This window comes from Phytophthora sojae (genome assembly GCF_000149755.1).
Source record: "Phytophthora sojae unplaced genomic scaffold PHYSOscaffold_5, whole genome shotgun sequence".
NCBI classification, from domain to species: domain Eukaryota; phylum Oomycota; class Peronosporomycetes; order Peronosporales; family Peronosporaceae; genus Phytophthora; species Phytophthora sojae.
In genome coordinates this window covers 116,950-144,437 of record NW_009258119.1, presented here as the reverse complement: position 1 = coordinate 144,437, position 27,488 = coordinate 116,950, and the positions used below count along the sequence as shown (strand labels likewise).

At 52.9% G+C, this 27,488-nt stretch overlaps 8 protein-coding genes across 8 annotated transcripts; 3 read left to right on the top strand and 5 right to left on the bottom strand.

The window, feature by feature from the left end:
• Positions 1-778: 778 nt before the first annotated feature.
• On the bottom strand, positions 779-5,847 carry PHYSODRAFT_505230 (hypothetical protein; the record flags this gene model as incomplete). The annotated part of the gene is made up of 2 exons (XM_009529867.1): positions 779-1,663; positions 5,521-5,847. The coding sequence occupies 2 exons, from the start codon at positions 5,845-5,847 to the stop codon at positions 779-781; spliced, it is 1,212 nt and encodes a 403-aa protein (XP_009528162.1).
• An 846-nt stretch (positions 5,848-6,693) lies between these two features.
• PHYSODRAFT_360745 (hypothetical protein) lies at positions 6,694-7,506 on the bottom strand (the record flags this gene model as incomplete). Its single annotated transcript, XM_009529866.1, has 1 exon — positions 6,694-7,506. Exon 1 carries the CDS (start codon positions 7,474-7,476, stop codon positions 6,694-6,696), a length of 783 nt encoding a protein of 260 aa, XP_009528161.1. The 5' UTR covers positions 7,477-7,506.
• A 1,217-nt stretch (positions 7,507-8,723) lies between these two features.
• Positions 8,724-9,910, bottom strand: PHYSODRAFT_332802 (hypothetical protein; the record flags this gene model as incomplete). Its single annotated transcript, XM_009529865.1, has 2 exons — positions 8,724-9,794; positions 9,824-9,910. 2 exons carry the CDS (start codon positions 9,908-9,910, stop codon positions 8,724-8,726), a joined length of 1,158 nt encoding a protein of 385 aa, XP_009528160.1.
• A 302-nt stretch (positions 9,911-10,212) lies between these two features.
• Positions 10,213-12,459, top strand: PHYSODRAFT_509379 (hypothetical protein; the record flags this gene model as incomplete). Its single annotated transcript, XM_009529864.1, has 1 exon — positions 10,213-12,459. The coding sequence occupies one exon, from the start codon at positions 10,213-10,215 to the stop codon at positions 12,457-12,459; it is 2,247 nt and encodes a 748-aa protein (XP_009528159.1).
• A 409-nt stretch (positions 12,460-12,868) lies between these two features.
• Positions 12,869-14,092, top strand: PHYSODRAFT_508226 (hypothetical protein; the record flags this gene model as incomplete). Its single annotated transcript, XM_009529863.1, has 3 exons — positions 12,869-13,060; positions 13,139-13,973; positions 14,028-14,092. 3 exons carry the CDS (start codon positions 12,869-12,871, stop codon positions 14,090-14,092), a joined length of 1,092 nt encoding a protein of 363 aa, XP_009528158.1.
• A 1,587-nt stretch (positions 14,093-15,679) lies between these two features.
• Positions 15,680-16,879, top strand: PHYSODRAFT_508248 (hypothetical protein; the record flags this gene model as incomplete). The annotated part of the gene is made up of 1 exon (XM_009529862.1): positions 15,680-16,879. One exon carries the CDS (start codon positions 15,680-15,682, stop codon positions 16,877-16,879), a length of 1,200 nt encoding a protein of 399 aa, XP_009528157.1.
• A 211-nt stretch (positions 16,880-17,090) lies between these two features.
• PHYSODRAFT_506484 (hypothetical protein) lies at positions 17,091-23,178 on the bottom strand (the record flags this gene model as incomplete). The annotated part of the gene is made up of 2 exons (XM_009529861.1): positions 17,091-17,996; positions 22,879-23,178. 2 exons carry the CDS (start codon positions 23,176-23,178, stop codon positions 17,091-17,093), a joined length of 1,206 nt encoding a protein of 401 aa, XP_009528156.1.
• Positions 23,179-24,735: 1,557 nt separating this feature from the next.
• Positions 24,736-25,965, bottom strand: PHYSODRAFT_509394 (hypothetical protein; the record flags this gene model as incomplete). Its single annotated transcript, XM_009529860.1, has 1 exon — positions 24,736-25,965. One exon carries the CDS (start codon positions 25,963-25,965, stop codon positions 24,736-24,738), a length of 1,230 nt encoding a protein of 409 aa, XP_009528155.1.
• Positions 25,966-27,488: the final 1,523 nt, after the last annotated feature.

Genomic DNA, 27,488 nt, shown 5'->3' with positions numbered 1-27,488 from the left:
AGTTGTGGCTTGGAAGCCGCCTGCAAACAAATCAACTCGCAGGAGCCTACCAGGTGATAGATCCAAGTCAGTACTGTTCGCGCGCTGAAAGTTGTTGCGCTCTATGATGAAACACATTTTCTGCTGTTTTTAGTGCCCAAGAGCGGGAAGATGGCATGTTTGGGTTATGGGTTTCACCAAAACAGGGGAAATTGTCGCGGAGGTTTCGGGACAACATGGAGGAACTGGGTGCCTTGTGAAGGTCTTGTTTTCCCTAGCTCCTTCGGCGTATCGCTGCAGGTGAGCGAGGTTTGCACAATGTGAACATGGAATCCGCATTGTACATGTAATATTCGTTCACATCAATTTCCCAGTCTATTATAAAAGAATAGTTTGTCAGCCCCTTGGGTGAAATCGCGACTGGTCCAAACCCAAGCAGTTTACAATATGGTACAGTATACATACAGCCGTGCTACTTTGACAGCATGGGCGACGAAAGGTTACTAGGAACATAGGCTTACTAATAGCACGGCATTTTGACGATGGAGAGGAGGATACAAACCGATAAGGGCAACACTGGAGCGATGAGGAAGTTTCCGGCACTTCCATCCTATGATGAAATGGTTTTTCATCTTCCCGTCCAAGCTAACTTTTTGTCGCGGTAGTTCCTTCTTCTACCTGCTGGGTTATCCTACATACTAGCTTCCTTTCTGATCATCTGAAAATCGGATGAATAGAAAGTTTTCAGAACAGAGAAAATTTGTAAAACATTTTATTTTAATGTATCTGCAGACATATTCTACCTGGTACTAGCAAAATCAGCGTGCGGTTCGTCGTGGTTCCAGCGTGGCAACCTCGTGGACCAAACCGAATGGTACGTTGACCGAGGGATCTCGGGGGCATCGTTCGAATCCTCAACAAACGAGAACTCGGACTCATTCGCCGTCATCACATCTGTCAGGCAGGAGAAGCAGAAGGCCACTTTCTTCGTGACTATCTTCATATCCGGCGTCGGGACCTTCAACTTCTTTTCGATCCTGCACGAGCCGCAGATGTACCCGCAGCAGATCATGCAAGTGTTGTTGCGACTCGAGAGCTTGGCCAATCGCCAGCTGCGCTTGGTGCAGGTGATGCAGTTGCTGTTGTCGGAGCTTGACGGTCGACGGTTGTCCAGCTCAGAGTACCGTTTACCAAGCGACTGCGTCAACTTCTTTACTGTACTCTCCTCTCTGCACTTGAACGTCGACAGCAGCATCTTGACGAAGCGAGGGACCACCACCTGCCGCACGCGGTCACTCATCGGATCCATCATCCCCATGGAGTAGATGGACACTGAGGCCTTGTCCACTTGACGGAAGAACGTGCATACAGAAAGCTTGGCTCGGACTTTGCCCGGTAGAGCGTGAGCTTGTGGGATCCCCACCGAGTGCATAACGTGGTAGCCGACTTGTTCTCCATTCGGCAGCTTCTTGGCGCCCGTCATCTCGACGTACACGTAGTCGCGGTTCTTGACCAGCCCCATGGACCGACGACGGACGTCCAGCTCCATCCACTTGACGGCGACCGACGTGTACGGTTCCAATACCGACGGGTCCTTGACTAGAGCGAGCATGGCCGTATCGCTGAAGTCGTTCCCGAACGACGTCCGGCTGGTTGAGACCGCAGTCGTCGAGTCCACGACGCCCTGCATCAGGTCGTCCAAAGAGGTGGAAGTCCAGCCGATGCAGAGCAACGACTGTAACTCGGAGTCATCGTCCACAGGCTCGCTGTAAGGAGGTTGTGGCCTTCTGTGCTGCTCCGACCGACTGCTGTAGACTTGAATCCCGTCTTTGGTCTTCAGAGGCTTCCACAGATTCGGGTCCACGCCGGAGAAGTTCACATACCTGCCGAAGCTGGCATCGACGATGGTCTTCACGACGTCTTGAAGCTCCTTCGAGTCCGCGAGCGACAGCGATACGGGCTGGAACGTGGTCTCGAAGAAGCCGCCCTTGGTCATGATCGTACACAGGCTCGGGTGTGAAGGCTCAAGCACTTTGGCAAGTGACGAGCATGATACGGGCCGCTACTGTACGGGGTCGGACAGATCTCCATGGTACTTGCCCATGCGGATAGCAGTAAGTGTTTGTGCTGTGGCTCGCGACCGCAACCCGGTGTCTCTCCAATCCACATGCTGCCAGGTTCGGTCCGGATTGGAGTGCACACAAATGAGCAAGCAGCATATTGGAGTCCATGTATCCCTGTGCTCCGAGTACATCTGTGCCCGTTCTGAAGGATGTGTAAGCTGCATTGTCCACAATTCGACAATTTTTATGCCTCGGCACCGTCGAACTGCTGCCTTTCATGGTCGATCGAGAGGGCGTTCAACGGCGTTCGACGTTCATCTCCATAGAACCGGATAGATCATGTCTTGAGATACCCCCCCCTGGCACTGCCAGTGGCAGCGGCACTGCCAAATTGGCAACGTCAACATCATGGAGTGCTCGACTTCCACATGGCTACTGTATTGTTGTTTTTGTTGTTCGATGTGGCAATTTTCACACACTGTGTCTCCTTCGCTCTCTTTACGTATCTTTTTCGTTGATGAACAAGCCGCAAAACAATTCTTGTTATGGTCACAACTCTACCTTCACTCAGCCTACACATAAACTACTCTATTGGTGGAAATTTCTGGTCACGACGCGCTCGAGAAACTAGTCGAAGTCGCCGTGTTCCTCATGTTCCAGCCGGGAGACTTGAGCGATCGAACCGAGCGACAGACTCGACGAATCAGTCCGTTGGAGTTGCTAGAGCTCTCGGAGATCGACAGCTTGGAGGCTTCGGACGTCATCGCGCCGCTCAGACACGAGAAGCAGAACGTGAGATCCTTCTTGCTCTCGTCCAAGCTGGAGATGAAGAACTTGGGCTTCTTGTCGATCTTGCACGCGCTGCAGACGTACCCGAGGCAGAGCTCGCACGTGTTGTCGTTGTCGCCACTTGTGAGCTTTCCGACGCCCCATACGCGCTTGGAGCACGTGACGCAGGTGAAATACGGCGTCGCCACGTGCAGCTTGAAGTTGTTCAGTCCCGAGTACCCTTTGTTAAGAGTCTGCGCCAGCTTCTTGAGTCTACTTTCCTGCGCGCTTTTGAAGGAGGAGAGCAGCATCTGTGCGAAGTGGGGGATGATCACCCGTCGAGCCTGGTCGTTCATCGAGTCCATCATCCACATTACATAGATCGAGACCGAGTCCTCTTCTTCCATTTCTTCTTGACGGAAGAAGAAACATACTGAAAGCTTACCACGGATTCGTCCTGGCAATGCGTTGGCTTCCGGAATGTCCACTGAATGCATGAGGTGGAATCCAACCTGCCCCATTCTCGGGATGTACTCCACGCCCGTGGACTCGACATACACGTAGTCGCGGTTCTTGATGAAGCCCATTGAGCGACGACGAACGTCCAGCTCGAGCCACTTGACGGACATGGACTTGAATGGCTCCTTCGGTGTCGGGTTCTCAACTGTAGCGAGTGTGACCGCCCCACTGAGATCATTCGGGAACAGCGTCTTGGTTTGTGAAGGCTTGAACAACGGGTCGACAATCCCAGCCATCACGTCGTCGACTGTACCAGGAGCTGACCCGATACACAACATTGACTGCAAGTCAGAGGCCGAATCCGCATCCAGCAAGGCACTTTGCGCTGTGGAGTGGCGCCGCTTCCATCGCCGCTCCGAGTAAATCTTCAGTTGGTCATTGCACTTGACCAGGTTCCACGTGGCGGGGTCTACGTCGATGAAGCGCTGGTACCGGTTGAAGTTTGCTGTTGTGATGGTCTTCGCGACGGCTTGTAGTAGCTCTGTGTCTGCGCGCGAGAGCGAAATGGGTCGGAACGGACTCATAGTGAACGCTGTCCTGGCTTATGTGACTCGTGCGGAACCGGAACGAATTGCTAAATGGCATTTGGCTTGGTTCACCTCACCGCTTCGTGCTCCCGAAGTCAAACAAATCCCCAGTTTTGGCCCATACGGAGCGCGGGAAGATGTCTGTGACCGTTCCAACACCCGATTTCGACCCAGATGCAGCAAGTCAGTCCGATGTAATGCGAGTTTTGTTCATAAATGCCCCTTTGTCGGGTTTTTAATCCATGTAAGCTTACTTTGGTACTTTTATCGGATGTACCGGTACTCGTGGATTTTCGTTCGTGCATCTCAGAACAAGCAACTTGCGTTCTTGAAGAGAGATGCGATAAGCAGATGCGGGTCGACCCATCGTTGATCTGGCGGTAAAGTGGTTTTCAAGATTCATGGCTTGATTGTCAAACAACCTGGTTGCTTCATGGACATGTTTTACCACCAAGTTTCCAAGTTAATAGCGACCGTGCCATAACATTGCAAAGCAACGTACGTGAAGTGTGATGCCAGTGATGAATCGGTGGAAGGGTAATACATTATTGAGCTAATAAAACACAGCCAAACGTTAGCTGCTAACGGTTAGCAAAAGCAGCTTACTTTGAATATAAAGGATAAATTACGGGTAATAAAGTCATTTATTTAAAATCAAATTACTACTTACATGTATTAATAATATTATATTATTTTTAAGATTCTAAAAAAATCTTTAAGCCTTTTTTGAACACTTATTACAACTCGAGGCATCAAATTGATTTTGCCATCATGAATTTACGTATACTGGTGCTTGAACACCCATGTCAACGCAATCCCGGTTTTAATCTTTATTTACCTAACAAAGTCGAGCACTTTTGAGTCTACAGATATATTCTACAGCCCTCTCCTAGTAACAAGTAATACAACGAACATTATCCAGCGGTGACTGAGCACTCGCTCTGCCGTGGCATAGCAAACTCGGAGCCTCTGAACGAAAAATCGGACACATCCTCCTCGTTCGCGCAAGCCGAACAAAACACGACTTCCCGTTGAACCATGTCGAGCTCTGGCGTCATGAAGCTCGGCTCCGTCACGACCTTGCACGAACCGCAGACGCATTTGGAGCACACGTTACATGCACTTGAAGTTCTCCGCCGCGCCCGCTGCGAGCAGGTGACGCAGTTGTCCTCTTGACCCCGGAAGTCTGAGTAGCGTCTGCCGAAAGTCTCCGCCAGGCTGCTCGGCCTAGGAGATGCTGCCCTCTTGAACGTCGAAAGCAGTGTATTGACGAAATGCGGCAGCACTACTCGCCGAGTTCTGTCGCTCATAGGTTCCATCATCCCTAAGGTGTAGACGAACACTAAACTGTCCGTCACTTGGCGGAAGAACGAGCACACCGATAGATGAGCTCGAACTCTTCCAGGCAGTTTGTGCGCTTCTTGGATGTCCACCGAGTGCTGAAGTTGGTAACCTACGCGCTCGCCGCTGGGCAGATGCTGGATGTCTGTGGCTTCGACGTACACGCAGTCGTGATTCTTGACTAGCCCCATGGATTTCAGTTGCACATCCAGCTCCGTCCACTTTACAGCGACAGACTTGAAAGGGTCCGCTGGTGTCGGCGTCTGAAGAGTCGAGAGGACTGCAGCGCGGCTGAGGTCGCTGGAGTCTTCGCGGGTGGCAACGCCAAGCATAACGTCGTCGAGCGTCCCGGGGGTTGGTCCGACGCACAGTATCGGCTGCAGAGCTGACTGAACGGCGACCGGGTGGACTTGAAAGGGAGAAAAAGCTTTCCTCCTTGGGCGTTCGAGGTAGACTTCCACTTGGTCCTTCGTGCGCACAAGCTTCCACTCGTTCGGGTCAACTCTGCCTTCGTCAACGTCCATGAAGCGTCGATATCGGTGCAAGTTCGCGTCGAGGATCGTCTTCGCCACAGCTCGCAGCTGCTTGGTGTCTATAGACGAGAGCGTCACGGGCTTGAACGGACTCGCAAGTACGTCTCCTCTCGCCATCTCGAGCTCGGGTGGGGGATACAAGACGAAAGCTGAAATGATCAGCGTCCATCGCTGGGCCTCTCACTTGTCAACGCAATTTCAGCAGACGTTATAAACCCCATGTGGGGCGGAAGATGCAGGTGACCGATAACCTTATCTGTTGCCTGTCCTCAACCAGAGCTCCTATTATACCTTGACGAGCATAGAGACTTTATAAACTGTGCCTTAATTGAAGTCGTCTACGGCAGAGCGTGCATTAAAGACCTGCGCCAATATATCTGCGTTCGCTTCTCCAAAGAGCCTCTTGGACGTTTGATAGGGATAAGAACAGGCAATAAGCCGAGCTTTTGTGATGATGATGTCGAGCAACCGATTCACTCCAAAGCTGTTGCAAACGGCAGTGGATGGTCCCTCGAGGGGGTGGAGGAGGACACTCCCATATGCGGGTAGTCATGGCTGCCGATACGTTGCAAACGAGCACGAGCAATACGCTTACAGAATCAGACACCCTGCTTGAAGTTGACTCCGACACGATGAGCGGTTGGCCAAAGTATCTTCATGCTGGGGCACAATTGTAGATTCGCTGCTACGTGTTCGGGCCATGCCTCCACGCTTTACATACTTACGTCATGGCTTCCTGGCATTGATGCCCTCTACTCGCCTCGTCACTTGAGTGCGATGACCTCCATCCAGCCATCGCCTGCGCTTCTCTGCTGCGCGTTGACAGCCAAAACACCATCGCAAATTTTGTCAAGTTTTTTTTCTTAAGAAATTACACAGCGATGCTCTCTATATTGCGGCAAGTGTGGAGGAGGCTCCGTCACCGCCGTCCCGAGGCAACAGTCACTGGGTCGAGACGACGACTTACTTGGCCTTGGTCTGGTTGGCGACGCCGGCGATGCGGGCCTTGATCTCCTCCTGGTCGCCGACGTAGTAGCCCGACAGGGGGGCGATGGCGTCCTTGTGCGGCACGGGCTTGAAGTTCTCGTCCAGGTCGTACACGAGGGGCACGCCCGTGGGGATGTTGAGGCCCGTGATCGAGTCCTCCGGGATGTTGTCCAGGTGCTTGACCAGCGCGCGCAGCGAGTTGCCGTGGGCGGCGATCACGATCTTCTTGCCCTCCTTGATGGACGGGATGATGGTCTGCTCCCAGTAGGGCAGCACGCGCTCGCCCGTGGTGGCCAGCGACTCGGCGAAGGGCAGCAGCTCCTTGGGCACGTCGGCGTACTTGGGGTCGTTGCCCGGGTAGTACTCGCTGCTGGCATCGAGGTCAGGGGGAGGCGTGGCGTAGCTGCGGCGCCAGATCATGACCTTCTCGATGCCGTGCTTGTCCACGGTCTCCTGCTTGTTGAGGCCCGTGAGCGCGCCGTAGTGGCGCTCGTTGAGGCGCCAGGAGCGCACCACGGGGATCCACATGAGGTCCGTCTCCTCGAGGATGTTCCACAGCGTCTTGATGGCGCGCTTGAGCACCGACGTGTAGGCCAGGTCGAACTTGAAGCCCGCGGCCTTGAGCACCTTGCCGGCATCGTGCGACTCGTGCTCGCCCTTCTCGGACAGCTGCACGTCGTGCCAGCCCGTGAACTTGTTGTCCACGTTCCACTGGCTCTCGCCGTGGCGGATGAGCACGATCTGGTACTTGGCGGCCATTGCTGGTAGGGTAGTTGATGACTTGGGGGGAAGCTGGCGAATTGCAAACTGAGCTGCTGGACGGCAAAAGATCTTGACCTTTTTGGGACTAGAAACGGCGGCTGTGCGTGTTTTTACCGATTTTTAGTAGCCTTTTGGGCCAATGAGCGCCCGTTTTTTACCGAGTTGTTTTTGCTTGCTCAGATTCGACATAGTGAAAGCGAGTGAGAGGCCTGCGTGTCGCAGCAAGGAATCCAAGCAGCATATTTAAGTAAAACCGCCGCCCATTGGCTGGCGCTAGCGAATCAACGCCGCCCTCTGACGTGGCGGGGTTGGCCTCGGCCGATGCTGCGGCCAATGAGCCTTGCTTGCACACGCAATGATGCGCGGCACTGCAAGACTTGCTGCAAGGTTGTCGTGGGCTCTGGGGCTTCGTGCCCTCGCGTGGAATGGATTGGAACTCTGTTTGGAGACTGCTGCGAGAAAGATGATCAAGGGAGAAGATACTTGGAGGATCGCGGGGCGATCTTCGGCGGTTGAGGTGTCTGCTAGCGCCGTGGTGGTGCGTGTTTTGCATTTGTTGTAATGGCGGTGTTATGGGTTGTGAAAGAGCTCTTGCACCCATGGGAGTTTTGTAGCTTGCGGCTCCAACTATTGCACTGTGCGAAGGCCACCGGAAACCCTCACTCGAGGAGTTGCGCATCACCAGCCAAGTAGCCTCAATACCCTGTGAGAGCGGCACAATTGCCCACCTGAGTGAGTTTGGTTGCTGTGCAGTTCCATGTCAAGTGGGAGCTGACTGTTGGTATTGGCCGCAACGCGCGCAAGATACCGAAAAGCAACGCATGTTTGAGGCAGACGATGGCGGGGTGTATAGAGCGATTATTGAGTATTGGCGCGGTTGCGCAACTAAGCCTATCTGCCTGCAGTCCATGCAGCGTACGCGACCTTTGAGGCTACATTGCATCGAATGCGACTTGCATCGACAATAAACTCGAAGGACGATGTGCGTCAATGTTATTATGCTAGTGTAGGCTGCAAATGGTTGCTTGCATTCATATTGAGTTGACATGGCAATAGAGTTTGTTGGACTACTGCCGCAGTTCCAACTTTTATACAATGTGAAGCTCAATCCACATCCCATCGAGCACAAGATGCTCCAGCTTTGTGGAAACAACCACAAATATACACTTGCCTTCTCATTCTACTAATATCTACGGGTTAATCTGCCTTTCACACTTCCATACTATCTAGATACAACTCAATGCTTAATTGCTGGCGTAAGAGAAGTCGGAACTGTTACCACCTGAGGTCAGAGCCGTCTCAATACTAGAACTGGTGTGCTGGTGTTTCTTCTTGCCCAACAGAGAAGCGCGGGCAACATCAACAGCGCTCATGCCCAGCACCTCGCTGATGCACTTCGAGCAGAACGTCACCTTGCGCTGTGATAGTAGCAGGTCTGCGTCCACAAAGCTCAGCTTTTGGACAATCTTGCAGTTGCTGCACACGAAGCCGAAGCACAGTTTGCACGTGCTGTTGCTTTTGCCAAAGTCCCCGAGACGACGCCCAGTGATCTGAGAGGAACATGTCACGCATACGCTCTCCTTGTTCGGAGTCCCCTGAGTCTTCGACTCCTGGTAGCGCTGTTCCAGCATGAATGCCAGCTTGCGCATCCGTCCGCAGTGGGCATACCTCAGGCTGGAGAGGAACAACGTCGCCATGTTCGGCACCACGAGCTTGCGGACTAGACCGTCATTTACCGGATCCATGATGCCTGTGGCATACAGCTCCATTGTGTTCTTGCCCGTCTGGCGCCAAAATCCGATGAGGGAAATGTTGCCACGCACGCGGTTCGGTAGACTGTGGGTCTGCGGGAAGCTCACCGAGTGCAGCACGTGGTAGCCCAGTCGCTCTCCCCTTGCATTCGTAACGAAGCCTGTGCCTTCCAGGTAGACATAGTCACGGTTCTTGACCAGGCTAGTCGAGCTGAAGGGGATATCGAGCTCCATCCACTTGACGACGAGCGACTGGAACGGGTCTTCAAGCGAGGGCAAGACGACGAACTCGAGCACGGCTGCACCACTGAAGTCGTTCACGTAGGAGGCCTTGAGTCGCATCGTCTCGAGGTCTTCGTTGGTCACGCCGTACATGAGGTCGTCCAGCTTCCCCGGCTTGGTGCCAACGCACAGAATCATGAGCAGTCCTGCCCCGGTCGGCTCGTCACCCGCAGCTACTGCAGCAGCTACAGCTTCGGGCCTCTCCGAGTACACCTTGAGGCTGTCCTTGTCCTTGAGAGGTTTCCAGTGCGTGAGATCCACCTGGAGCTTGGCGTCCATGTACTTCATGCACATCTGGTGGTCATGATGACTTGGTTGGCCAGGTCCTTGAGGCTGGTCTGGTCAAGCTCCGTCAGGTTGAGCTCCTCGAACGGGTTCACAGTGAACCGAGCCTTCATCGCAGTTACAGTTGCAGTAACGTCGAGACAAAAAGAGAACAAGTGAGAGAACAGAGTATCATTGCTTGGCTGGTTAACTCTTGCGGTAAGACTCTGTGGTCGCATCTGATAAGAGCCTTGGCCTCAATGGGGGATGGCTACTTTTGGCCAACACACTTCAACTTGCTCCCTCCAATCACAATCCTCGATTATAACTACGTACGTTACACAACTATGCTACCGTTTTTCCTCGATTAAGTATCCAGTCGTTCCCGCGCTTTTTGCTGCATTGCGGCCATAATTGAACTCTTCCTGTAGCAACAATGGACTGGGATGCGGGTCGCGTGTCGGCCGTGGGCATGGAGAGCGCGCAGGCGTCGGACGCGCGCCAGAGCGCGAGCCCCGCGGCGCTGCAGCGGCGTCTGCTGGCCTTCCTGCGCGGCTTCCGCGTGGGCCCGCTCTTCTTCTACCGCGAGCAGCTCCTGGCCAACGCGCGGCGCAACCACTGGTTCGTGACGGTGAACCTCTCGCACGTGGCGGCCTTCGACCAGGAGCTGCAGGACCTGCTGCTCAAGAACCCCAAGGAGCAGCTCCCGCTGCTGGAGAGCGCGGCCAAGGAGATGCTGGCGCAGCTGCTGGTGGCCAGCCAGAGCGCCGAGGCCGGCGGCGTTGGCGCCGACGCGCTCGCGGCCGACAGCGCGCGCGCGGCCACCAGCAACCTGCCGGACATCCAGGCCATCCTGACCAGCGACCAGGCGGCCGTGCCGCTCCGCCACGTGCACGCACAGGAGATCAACCGCCTCGTCAAGGTGCCGGGCATCGTCATCAGCGCCACGCGCGTGCGCACCAAGTGCGTGTCGGCCACGCTGCGGTGCCGCAACTGCGGCCACACCAAGCGCGTGGCCGTGTCGGGCATGGGCGGCGTCAGCATCCCGCGCGTGTGCGACCGCAACCGCGAGGAGGACGCCAGCGTGGCGGCCGGAGACCTCTGTCCCAAGGACTCGTACATGGTGCTGCCCGACAAGGGCGAGTACGTGGACCAGCAGACGCTCAAGCTGCAGGAGAACCCCGAGGTGGTCCCCACGGGTGAAATGCCGCGCAACTTGGCGCTGATCGCCGACCGCCACTTGGTGGACCGAGCGTCGCCGGGCACACGCGTGTCTGTGGTGGGGATCACGTCCGTGGTCAATGCTGGAGGCAAGAGCGTCGGCGCTGTGGCCATCCGCACGCTGTATCTGCGCGTGGTGGGCATTGAGATTGATGAAGAAGGAGCGGGACGAGCCAAGGCGACCTTCTCCCCGGCGGAGGAGGAGAAGTTCCACGAGATGGCGAGACACCCGGAGCTGTACGAGAAGCTCGCGACGAGCATTGCGCCGTCGATCTACGGTGACTACACTGTGAACATCAAGAAGGCTATTGCCTGCTTACTGGCCGGAGGATCGAGGAAGAGGCTACCCGATGGCATGATCTTGCGTGGTGACATTAACGTGCTGCTGCTGGGAGACCCCAGTACGGCCAAGTCGCAGTTCTTGAAGTTTACGGAGAAGATTGCCCCCGTGGGTGTCTACACGTCGGGTAAAGGCAGTAGTGCTGCAGGTCTGACGGCGTCGGTGATCCGTGACTCCAAGGGCGAGTTCTATCTGGAAGGAGGTGCTATGGTGCTGGCTGATGGTGGCGTGGTGTGCATCGATGAGTTCGACAAGATGCGCGAGTCCGATCGTGTGGCTATCCACGAAGCCATGGAGCAGCAGACGATTTCTATCGCGAAGGCTGGTATCACTACCATTCTGAACTCGCGTGCAAGCGTACTGGCGGCTGCTAACCCTGTGTTCGGTCGCTACGATGATATGCGCTCTGCCTCGGAGAATATCGACCTCATGAGCACGATTCTGAGTCGTTTCGATATGATTTTCATCGTGCGCGATATCCAGGACGACGCGCGAGACAGGAAGATGGCAGCTCACGTCGTGCGGATGCACACCAACGCGCTCGCGTCGGCGGCGGGAAAGCCCTCGGCCAGTGAAAGTGCGTCCAGTGGTGGAGAGTTCGAGCCGTGGCTGCTGAAAAAGTTCGTCTCGTACTGCCGCACGCGCTGTGCACCACGGTTGTCGGTTGGAGCAGCACAGGCGCTGCAGGACTTCTACGTTGGCGTACGTGACGATGTGCGTCGTACCCAAGGAGGCGAAACCACGATTCCGGTTACAGTGCGTCAGCTCGAAGCCCTTGTGCGTATCTCGGAGTCTCTCGCGAAGATGCGTCTACTCAATGAGGCCACGCGCGAGCACGTGCAGGAGGCGATCCGGTTGTTCAGTGTGAGTACGATGAACGCCGCCAAGGACGGCGGCACCCAAGGACTATTCGGCGGGTTCCACGAGAAGGCACAGGAGGTGGAGCAGAGTATCAACCGCACTCTGCGTATTGGCACGCGCGTGGAGACCAGTGCGCTGTACAGTCGACTCGAGGCCCAGGGCTACAACCCCAACGCTATCCAACGCGCGATCCGAGCTATGGTGCAGAAGGGCTCACTTCAACAGCTCAGCCAATACAAGTTTGTATCCCGCATCAAGTAACTTAGTTCTCCGCCCCGCCAAGCGAGGTCAAAGAATTCTAAAGCTTACCAAATATAATATCTTTCGCGACAAGTTAGTGACTTGAGGCTTGTTAGGAAACCTCAACGAAACCAAGGAGCATCTGTCAAAGGGTGGATACTGGGAGAGGCTGCTGTCCTACATAACCTCCTGGTCTCGACGAAGCCTTCACCATGGCCACCAGATAGCACATGTTAGCAACTTTTTGGCTTGAAGGTCTCGGATCCGCACGAAAGCGCGATGCGAAACTCAGTGCGACACCTTCGAGTTCAATGGCAATCATCGTTACCGGAGCATGAATAACCAGGACGTATTGGATAGCACCGCCCAACGAAAAAGGGAGGCCATTCCTCAATTGCTCCTCTCATTAACTCGCCTGCCAAGTCAAACAATGGCGAAGGGAAAGTTCGCGAGTCCGTTTCGACGGATGTCTCTCACGCCTGCCGACATGAGCGAGCTCGAAGTCGTCGCCGAGGGCATCGTCGATGCCAACTTGGCTCACTATCTGCTGTTTTGGGACGTTGATAACCGCAAGGTGAACCCGAACGCGTGGAAGCTGACCAAGTCCAAGGACCAGATGCGTGTGTACTCAGAGCGTCGACGGCGGTGGCGTCCCTCTCGACTTGAAGCAAGCACCTCGACGTCTGAAGCTGACCTGCAGTCGATTCTCTGCGTCGGATTGATTCCCGGTTCCCTGGACGACGTCATGCTTGGAGTCATGAGCCCGACGCTCGAGATCACACGAACCAAGGCCTCATACGTGGACGACCTCAGTGGAGCTGCAGTTCTCTCAACAGTGAAAGAACCGACCGCAGCCGACCCGTTCAAATCTTCAGCGGTGAAGTGGATGGAGTTGGATGTCCGTCGCCGATCGATGGGCTTTGTCAAGAACCGCGACTATGTCTACGTCGAAGCTACGGGCGTCAAGAACCTGCCCAGCGGTGAGAGCGTGGGCTTCCATGTCATGCACTCCGTGGACATCCCACAAGCCCACGACCTCTCCGGTCGCGTCCGAGCCAAGCTCTCGGTGTGCTCCTTCTTCCAGCCTAGGCTGGATAAGTCGGTGGCCGTCTACGTCATGGCAATCATGGATCCGATGAGCGACAAGATCCGCCGCGTTGTGGCGCCATGCTTCATCAAGATGCTATTGTCTACAGTCAAGTACGCCCATTGCGGGGAGATGAGGAAGCTCTCGCAGGCTCTGAGCGAGCGCAACGCGGAGTCGAAGCATGCTGAGCCTCCCAGCGGGGACCATAACTGCATCACGTGCATGAAGCCAATGCGGGTGTGGCGCTTTGGCAAAATCATGGGCCACCGCAGTGCTTGCAAAATGTGCTTCGGGTTCGTTTGTGGCTCGTGCAAGATCGAGAAGAAGCTCAGCTGTATGAGTCCCAACATGAAGATGACTCAACGGAAAGTCACGTTTTGCTCGTCCTGTGTGAGCGAGGCGCTGACAGCCACACCGTCCGAGATGCGGAACGCGAGCAATTGCTGGAGTCACGCACTTGTCGGATTCCCCCGGCCACGAAACGAGTCGGTATGGTCATCAGGGTGGGGCACGGTCCTGGACAACGAGGCATCAGCAATCTCTTACGACTTTGCGAACACAAGATAGGAGGCACTCGACCGAAGAGTGCTTCAAACTACACGTATTAAATGGACGGTTGATAGGGATTTCTATGGGTTTCTGTAAAATATTAGGGCAGTAACATCGATATCTTGTACAATATTAGGACCAAAACATTGGTATTTGCTGAGTAGTCCTGTCAACCTCAGCTGTCATAACCTTACATTGACCTCCTTAACCTTAACCCACCTCCAAACTCACTGGACTTTCTAAACTTTCGCTTTAACCTCCTTAACGACACTACGGTACCTCAAGCTGGCTCGATTGGAGCCTGAAGTGGTCGACCTGGATGATCAACGAGCACCGTTCCCCACTGACGCGCTGAATAATAGCGCCACGCACATGTCGATAGTGTTTCTTCAGCAAACTGGCGTCTGTCCACTGTTGCCTACGAGAACATCTAGCCTCCTGCCACGCTGACAAGGCTTCGTTAAGCCGAAGGCTAGACGTTCTCGTTTTATATGAACGCGGGTACAGAGGTACAGAGGCACAGGTTCAGGTATGACCCACCACCGTCTTAAAGAGCTACGATCGACGTTAATAGCGGCACTCGCATCCTCCGCAACTTGGACAGATCGCTGTAGTCATCGATACATGTTTGTACTTCTGAAGTAAATGGATGGAAAGGTACAATATTGTTTTACTACTACACTGTAGAAGTTCACATTATTGGTAGATCAAACGGTGAGGCTTAGAAATCTGTCCTGCAATATGCTGCGTTCGTGCAGGCTGGAAGCTGCAGCCACGCCCAAGGTACTGTACGCCCACTACCAGCTCCGAGCCCGAGTTGGCTGGGAGTTTGGTCCCGGCTTTTTCCATTATACTGAGTTTTGTAAAGGGGAAGTTAGGGAGGTTAGGAAGGTGAGATTAACCTTACCTTAACCTGTGGGAGGTTGGAGGTGTGTAAGGTAAGGTTGACAGGACTATTGCTGAGAGGAACCTAGGTTTCCGTCTTTATTCCTAGGGGACTTTGGCATGAGGTGATATCACGCTACGCAGATCTCCCCCGATCTTGCAAGTCCAACTTGGACAAGTTGCATGCAGAAAATCCGTGCCTGACTGACTCAAGCTGCCGTGCCATTTGGCTCACTTGTAAATTTCGAGTGAAGACAGTTCCCGAAAACCAATCTGCATTTCAGGAATCGTATGTTCGGTTGCATATCGCGCAAAATAATCACACGAGTTGTGGGGTTGAGTGCGTGTGTAGCAAAACTCCAGGTATCTTTGCAATGACCAGCGTGCATGCACATGTATTGCACCGCACCTATCAACTTGTAAGTACGCCTGGATTGATACGGACACTACCTTGGGGCGGTAAATGACTATGCCTTCGATTGTACCGTGCGATCCACCACCTTCACTTTTCGAGCACCTGAATGAATCGGCGGCAATCATTGACCGGCTGGCGATGAAGTTGCAGGCGTCCCAGCAACGCTTGCTCCTTCGGTCCACATGGCGGTGTAGCTTACATGCATGGATGGGCGACATCGTTAACTTCCGGCTATCCTTTGTTGACAATCTGCACCGAGTCGGAGACCATTTGTGCATTTTCTCGTCCGTCGGCACCACTGAACAATGCCAAAAGGAGAAGTTGCCAGCCCACTGAGGCGCATGACGCTCGCCCCCGGCGACATCAGCGAGCTTCAAGTGGTCGCAAACGCCATCCTCGAGGCCAATCTGGAGCGGTATCAGCACTTCACGGATGTCGAGAACTGCAAGGTGAACTCGAACGAGTGGAAATACATCAAGTCCAAGGACCAAATCAAAGTGTACGCGGAACGTCGACAAAAGCGGCGACGATCGCATTTCCAGTCGAGCTCGGAGGACGACGGAGCCCCCGAGCTGCAGTCGATGCTGTGCGTTGGATCCACTCCTGGAACGCTGGACGATGTCATGCTGGGCATCGTGAGTCCGACACTGGAGTCTACGCGCTCCAAATCCTCGTTTGTTGACGAGCGCAGCGAGGCGGCCGTGCTGTCGATCGCGAAGGCGCCAACAAGGGACAACCCCTTTGACTCGGTCGTTGTGAACTGGATGGAGCTTGATGTCCGCCGCCGATCCGTGGGGCTTGTCAAGAACCGCGACTACATTTACGTTGAAGCCACGGGTATTCGACTGTTGCAGAATGGCGCGCGTCTGGGCTATCGACTGATGCACTCCGTGGACTTCCCCCAAGCTCACGTCCTAGAAGGACGCGTCCGCGCCAAGCTATCAGTGTGCTGCTTCTTCCGCCAGGAGAACGAGTCGTCCGTGTCGGTCTACATGATGGGGATGATGGATTCAATGAGCGACGGCGTCCGGCGAGTGGTAGTACCGCGCTTCGTGAAGACGATGCTGGCTCCGCTCAAGTACGCGTCCTATGGAGAAATGAAGAAGTTGACTCAGGCCCTTGGCGAGCGCTACGCGGAGCTCAAGACGCGGAAATCACGGGACCCCGATCACCATTGTACCGGCTGCAAAAAAACATTGGGACGACTGGGAAAGCTGGTGGGCCACCACAGCACCTGCAAGCTCTGCTTCAAGTATGTCTGCAGCTCGTGCAAAGTAGAGAAGGAAATGAGCTTCGTGACGCTGGACCTCAAGATGACCCAGCGCAAAGTTACCTTCTGCCCGGCTTGTGTGAGCGAGGCGACGACTATAGCTCCGCCCGAGCTGCCCGATGTCGAGAACCGAACCCAAGCTGTCAACTATAATCGCCACCCCTCGGTTGGATCATCCGTATCGTCAGGTTGGGGGACGCTTCTGGGGGATGAAACACAACCGATCAACCTATGACTTCACGCACACAGATAATTTAGAGGTATCTCAATGGAATATGCGTTTACCTACCGAGATCCGAAGCTTTTTCGCCTGCAACAACACTGTCAGCTTTGAAGTTTGTATCTATAGGTATATTTTTGGTTAATTCTGCTTGATCTCCAAGGTCAAAACTTTCAAGTCTGTCCCCAGCTGGGGTCCTAGTGGCTTCGAGTCGATGCCCTCATATCTAGTTATTACCGTCTGATACTTCCGCCGTGTCCGAAGCTTGAGAGTCGGTTGAGAAGGCCTTGTAGGGCCGGTGACCTGCAGCTTGGTCCCTCGCCGCCATCTTCGCATCGCAGATCGAAGCGCTGCTGATGCACGTCATACAGAAGGCAATTTTACGCTGAACCAGCTCGCCACCGAGATCGATGAAGCTCACGCGCCAGTTGATCTTGCACGAGTAGCACACGGAGCCGTAGCACAACTTGCAAGTACTCTTGCCGAACTTCCCCCTGATGCCCGACGCTGTAGACTTGTTGCACATGACGCAGTTCTTGTTGCGTTCCCTCTGCAGACCCACGGAGCGTTGCTGCTGCAGCATCCACGACAACTTCTTCATCTGGCCGCAGAACACGAGGTTGGCCGTCGACAGCAGAGCGTCCGTGGCTACTCGAATCGAGATGAAGCGCCGGATGTCACCTCCAGGGACCATAGTGCTGGTCCCGAACACGTCGAGGACGTTGGTGTGAATCTGGCGGAAGAAGCTGCAGTACGACATCTTGGCGCGAATGATGTTCGGTCGCGGCTGAGTGCCTGGGAACTCGATGGAGTGTTTGAGGTGGTAGCCGACCCTGTCGCCGTTGGCGAAGTGAAGTATACCCGTCGCCTCGATGTACACAAAGTCGCGTGTCTTGATGAGGTTGGTGGACTCGAACGGGTTGTCAAGCGTGAGCCATTTGACGATAAGTGAACGGAAGGGCTCTTCCTTGCTGGGCTCGATCACGGGGCACAACACCGCGCCAATGTGGACGTCGTGGACGTACGACGCTCGGATGCGCATGACGTCGAGTGTCGGGTTCACGCAGCCGAACATGAGGTCGTCCAGGCGGCCGAGCACTGTTCCCACTCGCAGCACCACAGGCATATCCGACTTGGTCGGCGCCGCGTCTTGGTCTGAGCTCCAGGGCTTCATGTCCTTGTACACGTGCAGGTCGTCCTTGGACTTGAAGTGTTTCCAGCGCTGCTTGTCCACCTCGCGGTTGTCTTTAGCGACGTAGGTCTCGTACTTCTGGAAGTACCCCATCACGAAGTCGTCCACGAGGTCGACGAGCTGGAGCTTCTCCACCCCCGACAAGTCCAAGTCCGGGTAGGGGCTCGCATTAACCCAGTCTTTTGGCATCGTGTCTCGATGCTTGTCGTGCGTCGTCGTGTGCTGCTACGCTAGGGAATCGTCAAATGAGATCGAGACCCGTTGGGAAGAGTGGCTAAGTCGCCACAGTGCTACCCACACCACTGACTGTATGGCCCGATTGTGCCTTCGAGTCGACGTTATGTAACGTTACTCGTTGAGACCCTGATTTATGGGCTTCCAACCCTTATTAAGGACCTTATCGGACAGTAAGTAAAAAGTCCTTCAGTCAATGGCGAAGCACGCGTGCGAGCTGCAAAGCTTCGACTGTACTGTACTGTACATGTAATGTGGTTCTGTTGCTGAACCTCATCCGCGAAAACCTAGATTTGAGGTTTACTTGCGTACAGCGCAGTGCGCTGAGCGCACTGTACATACATGTACTGTACCTCCTGACTGGCGTCCTGCTGCAGAACTCCTGCAACATTGGGCAACTGTGATTTGCCCGTTCAGCACACATTGCACCGCCTATCTGTCGTGTATTGAGTCAGTCGAAGTCGTCTTTTGACTCGGTTGACATCTTTTGGACAACTTCAAAGAGCGCAGTACATTGCTTCTCTATCGATAATTCAAACTTGTCGGATAGTCGAATACAATAGTCGCCGACTATTGTATTCATCGTGAAGAAATGAAAGGGTCACTTTGGTTTTGTCGCAATATTGTGTTCATCAAGTGGCGTCATGTGGAATCCCGCAACATTCTAGTGGCGTGATCGAGTTCTATTCCTGGGCCCCAGGTCCTGGGGTACACTTTGCACTGCGTTGGGCCGCTACGCTAGGGATCTGACGCGTATGTAACGATGCGAGATCTCATTTATCAGCGTGCCTAAGACGGAAGAACGCAAATAGTAGGGTACCGACCGACATTGACCTTCTCGATGTTATCAAAGTGTTTCTGATAAGCTACGGTTCCGGACGTAAATATGAGACCACGCCACACGAACCTTTTTTTTAGTTTTCCAAAAAACTCGCGTTTGGAGTTGACCAATCGTGTTGCGTACCTTACCGGGCATCAAAATGAAAGTAAAAATAACTCGGTAGAACGCGGAAAGTACTCGAATCCAATTGTTTTAACAATATATTTCGGATAAGATAAATGTATAAAGTTTAAATAAATATTGAGACAAAAAACTAGGAGCCCGAAAATATTTTTTTCAGAACGATGTCACCCTCGAGCTCTCAAAAAATGTTTAAGCTGTCAGAAGCTAATAAAATAAAAAACACGATTCGTTCGATTTATGCGTCGGTGTGGGAATCCGCGAGGACTCCACGACCAAAGCAATTAGTATTTTAGTCGACGATATGCTGCTAAGCAATGGGAACGATTCGACAGCTCACGGATGCGCGATTTGGTGTTGGTCAATACGACTAGCCTAGAAGAAATAACGGTTATGCGGGTAGTCGGTGCTCATTAATATCGGCAGATGTGCTGAAAGTCGCTATTTCATGCGCAAACTATCAATATACTGTAAAACTCGATTCATCCTAGATGCTGGTTCGTGCATTGTCGTCCACAGCAACAGATTTTCCTCCCTCTCAACCTGCCAGATTTTCTGATGCTCGCTAATACGCTAAAATAATAAATCAGCATCATGAGCTTGATCGAAACATCTTCATCGATGGCGCCTTAAAAGGATAAGAATAACAAGTACAGATACCTTGTTCCAGCTAAGCAAAATACAAATAGGCTGACAACTTAAATTTAGGCAATACTTAGACGTAAACAACAGGAAATCAAGATAGTCATTAACCTTTTTATTTTTATTTTTATGCGGTTATCGCCGATTGCACTCAGGGCGAGCTCTGCATCAACCCCGCTGACCGGGCCCACTGGGTACCCAGCGGCTACAGAGGTTTATCGGAAGTTCCATTTAGGGGGGGGGGGGGGTGACTTAGGGGTCCCAGGAGATGTAGTGATGGAGGTAGTCGGGGGTCGGAAATAGACTTACGTGGCTTTTGTATCGGAATCGCTCCGGGCGAGACTCGAACCCTCAGTGGAACGCTTGATCTTCGTGAGCCTTACCTACAGGGACACTAGGAGCCTAAGGTTGTCTACTACCGTGGTTATATACTACTACTTTTTAAAGTTCTTAAAACAACGAAACGGCACAACCAAGTCGAATGTTAGATCTGATGATTTGTCTGAATGAACAGTATGGTAGACTCTTAAAGCGTGAATTGTGCAACGAACTGCAGCGTACTTATGAGCGACTTCATCTGGTCAATTGACTGTGAGGTTCAGGAGGATCCTTTGTGCCGGTTCATCTGAAGTTGGTTGACCCGGTTGTACGACATGAAAAATGAATGTAAACCTTTACTAAGCGCAACAAAAATCTATAAAACGAGAGATGATATAAATGGCGCTCAAACAACAATAACCTAATCCAACAGTATCAAACCACTATGTATCATATATGTTTTCCTTAGTCACAGTCTGACACTTCCGATGGGTCAGACTGGGAGCCGATCGAAACGTTCCACACTTCCGATGTATCAGATTGGGAACCGGTGGAGAGGGTCTTGTATGCTCTGTAACCCACAGCTTGGTCCCTCGCCGCCCTCTTTGCATCGCAGATCGAAGCGCTGCTGATGCACGTCATACAGAAGGCAATTTTACGCTGAACCAGCTCGCCACCGAGATCGATGAAGCTCACGCGCCAGTTGATCTTGCACGAGTAGCACACGGAGCCGTAGCACAACTTGCAAGTACTCTTGCCGAACTTCCCCCTGATGCCCGACGCTGTAAACTTGTTGCACATGACGCAGTTCTATGTCCCAGAAAGAATCGCCACTGTGAGAAGTGCTCAATACATAGTAGACTGGCACATATAGTCCGGACGCTCGGTCGTGCACCATAAAGATGACACACTGCTTGTACCCAGGGGGTACACAGCGAAATGTACCATCGACAAAAATGGTAGTCCCGTTGTAGCGAAGTAGGTTGATGAGGGAGGGGTGTGCCCAGCCAATGAGTCGGGTAGGCTTGCTGAGGTTCTCGCGGTTCACTGTGACGTAATGAAACTGGAAGAAGGAGACAGCTTCGTTCAGCGCCGTTGAAAGTGGCGGAATTTCAATGGCCCCGGCACGTCTCCGCTAAAGTGCTGGCTCCTTGCTCGGTACACACGGCGAAGCACTTGAGGTTCAGATAGCCCGCGGACGACATGCTCGTTGTCAGCTCCGTAAAACTCGCTCCGCACAGCTTCCCATATGCGACGTGCAGGAAGCGCGACTTGTTCGATGGCCAGGGTGTCGACTCTGTCCTTCATAGCACTGGAGACGTCGACGAGGCTCGTGCCAGCAGCATCGACATTGCGACAAGTGTGGGGGCGGCCAGCGGTGTACCCCATGGTGCCAATGAAGAACGCCATCGTCCCGGGACAGCCCTGGCGCCAATGGCTGCAGCGGTAGGAGATTTTCCTGGAGGATGCCCAAGCACGTGTATAAGTATAGCCGCGGAAGTAGCACGGGCTGACCTCTTGCCGCACTGAACCCCTTGTACGGCCGGGTATGGCGCTGCCCAGAGGGCCGTCGTTGCCTGGAGGTCCTGCAGTGCCCGGGAGAGACTGCGCTGGCGTCTGCATGTTACCAAATGAACCCTCGCCGATACAAGCGCTTCGCCGGCCAAGGCTCCACGTGGCCTACGTGCTTCCGTGCATTTTCAGAACTCAAAGCCGATCCGCGCAAAAATGTCATATGTTCCAAAAGCAGATCTGTACCGTATATGACCCCTTCTGGAGGTTACCATATAAACGCCGGTTATCACTCAGAATCTGACGAGTCTGCTGGGTCAGAATGCGAGCCTGTAGAGAAGGCTTGGTAGGCCCTGTATCCCCCGTCGCCGCCATCTTCCCGTCGCAGATCGAAGCGCTGCTTATACATGTCATGCAGAACGCGACCTTACGTTGCACTAACTTACCGTGATGAAGCTCAAGGTCCAGTAAATTTTACACGAGCTGCACACGGAGCCGTAGCACAACTTGCAGGCGCTCTTGCCGAACCTCCCACGGATCCCCGAAGTGTTCTTGTTGCACATAACGCAGTTCTTGTTGCGTTCCCTCTGCAGACCCACAGAGCGTTGCTGCTGCAGCATCCACGACAGCTTCTTCATCTGGCCGCAGAACACGAGGTTGGCCGTCGACAGCAGAGCGTCCGTGGCTACTCGAATCGAGATGAAGCGCCGGATGTCGCCCCCGGGGACCATGGTGCTGGTCCCAAACACGTCGATGACGTTGGTGTGAATCTGGCGGAAGAAGCTGCAGTACGACATCTTGGCGCGGATGACATTCGGTCGCGGTTTGGTGACTGGGAACTCGATCGAATGCTTAAGGTGGTAGCCGACCCGGTCGCCGTTGGCAAAGTGGAGAATGCCCGTCGCCTGGATGTACACAAAGTCGCGTGTCTTAATGAGGTTGGTGGACTCGAACGGGTTCTTCGAGTGTGAGCCACTTAATGATGAGCGATCGGAACGGCTCTTCCTTACTGGGCTCAATCACCGGACACAAGATTGCAGCAGTGTGGACGTCGTGGACGTACGACGCTCGGATGCGCATGACGTCGAGTGTCGGGTTCACACAGCCGAACATGAGGTCGTCCAAACGGCCAAGCACCGTTCCAATTCGCAGCACCACAGGCATATCCGACTTGGTTGGCGCCGCGTCTTCATTCAAGTCAACCGAGTTCCAGGGTTCCATGTCTTGCTCGGCCTCCTGACGATAACGATCTTTGTAAACGTGAAGATCGTCCTTGGACTTGAAGTGTTTCCAGCGTTGCTCGTCCACGCGGCGGTTGTCGATGGCGACGAAGTCCTCGTACTTCTGGAAGTACCCCTCCACGAACTCGTTCACGAGCTCGACGAGCTCGATCTTTTGTTCCACCGACAGGTGCAAGTTCGGGTAGGGATTCGCAGCGAACCAGTCCTTCGTCATACTCAGTTGTACTGTGTCTTGTGCTCCCACTGTAGGAAATTGGCAAGTGAGCGTGGGCACCAGGCCCGTTTGAGCCGAGCTTAGATCTGTTGGACGTACCGGTATGACGGCCGTCGCGCCGTGATCCCTATCGTTGATGCCAGTCTTTGCGCCGTGCGTAAGCTGCAAAGATAGCGGTATGGCGAAAGGATCTGCAACGCGCTTGTACTCGACAGTCTTATTCCAGACGTACCTCTTGCAGCACCGGGGAATGCTTCCCGAAAGAGGAGTTTGGGATTTGCATTCATGCCTCGTAAATTACGTGAAATTTATGAAAGTGCGGGTCGCCTGATTCGCTGCATTATGTTGAGTGGGTACCATCGTAGTGAGGGATAATCTCAACACAATGAAACGTGGGCAAGGCTGCTTGCAAAACTAAAAAAAACTACGAACAAACAAAACAACACGAAATTAGTTGGAAATCTATTATAAAATTTAACGGGGTGCATCGGATAAGATTTTCATTGTTTTTTCGTGATGTTGCACTCGCCGAGTTGTGCAGACATGTGAAACTCAGCAACGTTCGCGAGTACACATCTTGCTGTGCCCTGCCACCACGCGGCTACAGTATAATATCGGGACGGCGGTTGGCGCATTAAAAAAATCGTCAATAATCATTTCACTGAGATAGCAATTACTTAAGTATACAATATTAAACACATGTTTAGTTTTTTATAATGTTGGTGAAATCATAATTCAATATTTAAAAATAAAATATTGAATAAAAAGGATTATATATAATAACAACCGTTGAACTAATTGAAGCTACAGTATCAATAAAAATATGTATATGATAATATAATTAACATTTCAAAAGCAATAATTAAATATATATAATACTAGAGTACTGTGTTTCCATTATATCACTTGCCATGTTCAATGAGTGTGAAAGCCCAGATACTTGGCCTGGTGGCCTATATTTAGACGTGCCAGAATCTTTTGATGGCTACATGGATTTCGTTGCCACGTCAAGTTCGACGTATTATTGATAGTCTACAATACTGGTTCGATAAATATATCGTCATTAAATCCGGCCGCTATTTTCATAAACGACTGTAGCGAGAGTGACCAGCCGAATAAGAGAAGGGTGCTTCCGTAACATATATTTCGAACATTTAATCAAAGCAAGCTCACGAATTAGACCACAAACAAATCTGGTGTAAATTCCCGCTGCCTCAGAATGAATTTTTTATAACGTTAATGAATATGTTGCCGCGCTGAAGATGAGGTGGGAATCTAGCATACGAAATGCTGTTTCATTCACTTCACGTACAGTACGTTCTGCTGAAACCGGAGATCTCTACTTTTGTTTTAAGAGAGGTACGCAATTATCGTTTGCTCCACTCCTCAAACGATCAACATAAACTGTTACACTAGCAAACGTGTGTATCTTGGCGCCTTCATTTGGTTTCCTCAGTACTTCGGCAAAGTTTAGTTTGTGCAAATTTTATAAAACTGAAAATTCTTAACATCGGACTACGCGCTCACAAACTAAAAACGACACTCAGCAGATTCCGCTCATAAGCACTCCCAATCTAACATATCCGCTACATCAGAACGAGAATCAGTCAAAAACTCGGACAGTTCCGCTGTGTCCGAGTGAGAGGCTGTGGAGAAGACTTTGTAGGGCCGATATCCCGTAGCTTGGTCTCTAGCAGCTTCCTTCGCGTCGCAGAACGAAGCTCGGGTGATACACGTCGCACAGAATGCAATCTTTCGTCGAATCAGCTTGCCTCCAGGCGCGATGAAGCTGATACGCCAGTGGATCTTGCACGAAAAGCACACCGAACCATAGCACAGCTTGCATGTACTCTTGCCGATCCTCCCCCTGATCCCCGAAGCAGTATTCTTGTTGCACACGACGCAGTTTTTGTTTCGCTCTTGTTGAAGACCCACGTTGCGTGGCTGCTGCAGCATCCACGACATTTTCTTCATCTGGCCGCAGAATACGAGATTGTTCGTCGACAGCAGACTGTCCGTCGCAACTCGGTTTGCTATAAACCGACGGATATCTCCGCCAGGAACCGTAGTGCTCGTGCCAAACACGTCGATGATGTTGTCCTTCACCTGGCGATAAAAGCCGCAGTACGACATCTTTGCGCGGATGATATTTTGGCGCGGCGCGGTCTCCGGGAACTCAATGGAATGCTTGAGGTGGTAGCCGACTCGGTCGCCGTTCGCGAAGTGTAAAATGCCCGTACCCTCGACGTACACGAAGTCGCGGGTCTTGACAAGATTCGTGGACTCGAACGGGTTATCCAAGGTGAGCCACTTGACGATGAGCGAACGGAACGGCTCCTCTTTGCTGGGCTCGATAACGGGGCACAAGATCGCAGCAGTGTGCACATCGTGGACGTACGACGCTCGGATGCGCATGACATCGAGTGTCGGGTTCACACAGCCGAACATGAGGTCGTCCAAACGGCCGAGAACCGTTCCAACACGTAGCAGCACGGGCATGTCTGACTTCGCCGGTGCTGCTCCACCCTGCGAGCTTGGTTTCCATGGCTCCATGTCCTGGTCGCTCTCTAGACGATTGCGGTCTTCATACACGTGCAGGTCGTCCTTGGATTTGAGATGTCTCCAGCGCTGCTTGTCCACTCGACGGTTTTCGAAGGCGACAAAGTCCTCGTACTGCTGGAAATACCCCTCCACGAACTCATTGACGAGGTCGTTGAGCTGGTGCTTCACCTCCGCCGACAAGTTCATCTCTGCGTACGGATTCTGGCCGATCCACTCCTTGCGCATCGCGAGTTGTGCTCTGTTTGCGTGGAAATGGCAAGTGAAGTCTCCAGGCTCAATAGGGCCTGCATCGGCTGCTTAGGCAAAGATTGACATTAGCACGTGCACAAGCTGTTTGTGAGAAGGGTGGCGTAGTAGCGCAGATGCCAAAGTTCTTATCCACTACCAGCTGGGGTTGTACCCTCCAGAGCTGCGCAACTTGAAATTTACACTATCTAAAGTGAGTCAGGTGAATCAACTCACTGCAAAAGTTGACTCCGCAAAGGTATTGTACTGCATTAGTCGAAGATTTTAACGAACTCGCGAACTGTCAAAGTCAGCCAGTGGTACTTTGCGGGCTATGTTCAGAAAGCGTCACCAAGCCCGGAATTTACAGTCATATGCGGGCTCCTACATCGTATGTTGGACCAACGTTGTCGGCACGCACCTACATGTATAGATTTTTGCATTTTGAGTCGGTCACCATTGATGACCACCTTCGTTTAGGTACAGTACCATTTAGCTTGTTTTAATGCCATCAGGATGTGGCGTTAGAGGGTACGCCACTGTCGTTTACTCAATGACCATGCGGAGGGATGCAATCTCGACGGCCCCGTCAACAGTTCAGCGGTCTGTGCATCTCTCTCTCAGGACCGTCAAGACGCCGACCCAACTTACTGCCCGGGGTCCGGGGGAGAGAGGTCAACTACATTAGTGCCCGGGGTCCGGGGGAGAGAGGTCAACTACATTAGGCTGTTTTGTGTCAGCATTGTCCCCCTAAGGCCCTGGTACCAAAAGGATGCGGAGGCTGTGCAAGATGTGGTCATACTCGCCTGGTATGGAAACCCTCACTTTGCATGATCGCATAGTGATGGCCACCATACCCAAAAACCTCCGACACTCCGACTTTCTCCGACTCGTACACAAAACATGCGGATAGGAGGGGGTCACCTTTGCGAATCCAAAACCCCTATAGGCTCGCTGCGCTCGCTGGGCCAGAACCCTAAGCCCGCTGCGGCTCGCACGCGTCGCCTCCGCTTGCTAGGTAGAGCACTGCTGAGTCCTGGGTTTGCAGCCGCGTGCTACGCGCACGGACTGTCAAACCGCAGGGGGGGGCTCGCTACGCTCGCTCAGTGCCATCCATCCCAAGGCTCGAGCAAACGGGACGACTAATCTATCTTGGACTGTGTATGCATAACACTTTGGGAAGGGGTAGGGTCATACTGTTATGCTCCAACCGCGCTTGACTGGGGATTTGTATACCTATCATCTTAAGTGCGGTCGGAGATTTGATGATATTCTACCATATGTTGTTCGAGCCTCTGTCACTTGAAACTTCTACACTTTCCAGCGGGGAAACATGCAACAGTGACCCCTTACTGACCCGATGACGCCCCAGTCCACCGTGTGCTTAGCCAATTTGACAAAGTGTCCCTCATGTTTGATCTGTTTGCGCTACGCCTGTTTGTGCCAGTGCCCATTGGGCAGAATTGAAGTTTTCGATTGTTTGGGCACTGCCCAAACAATCGAAAACTTAATTCTGTACTGAA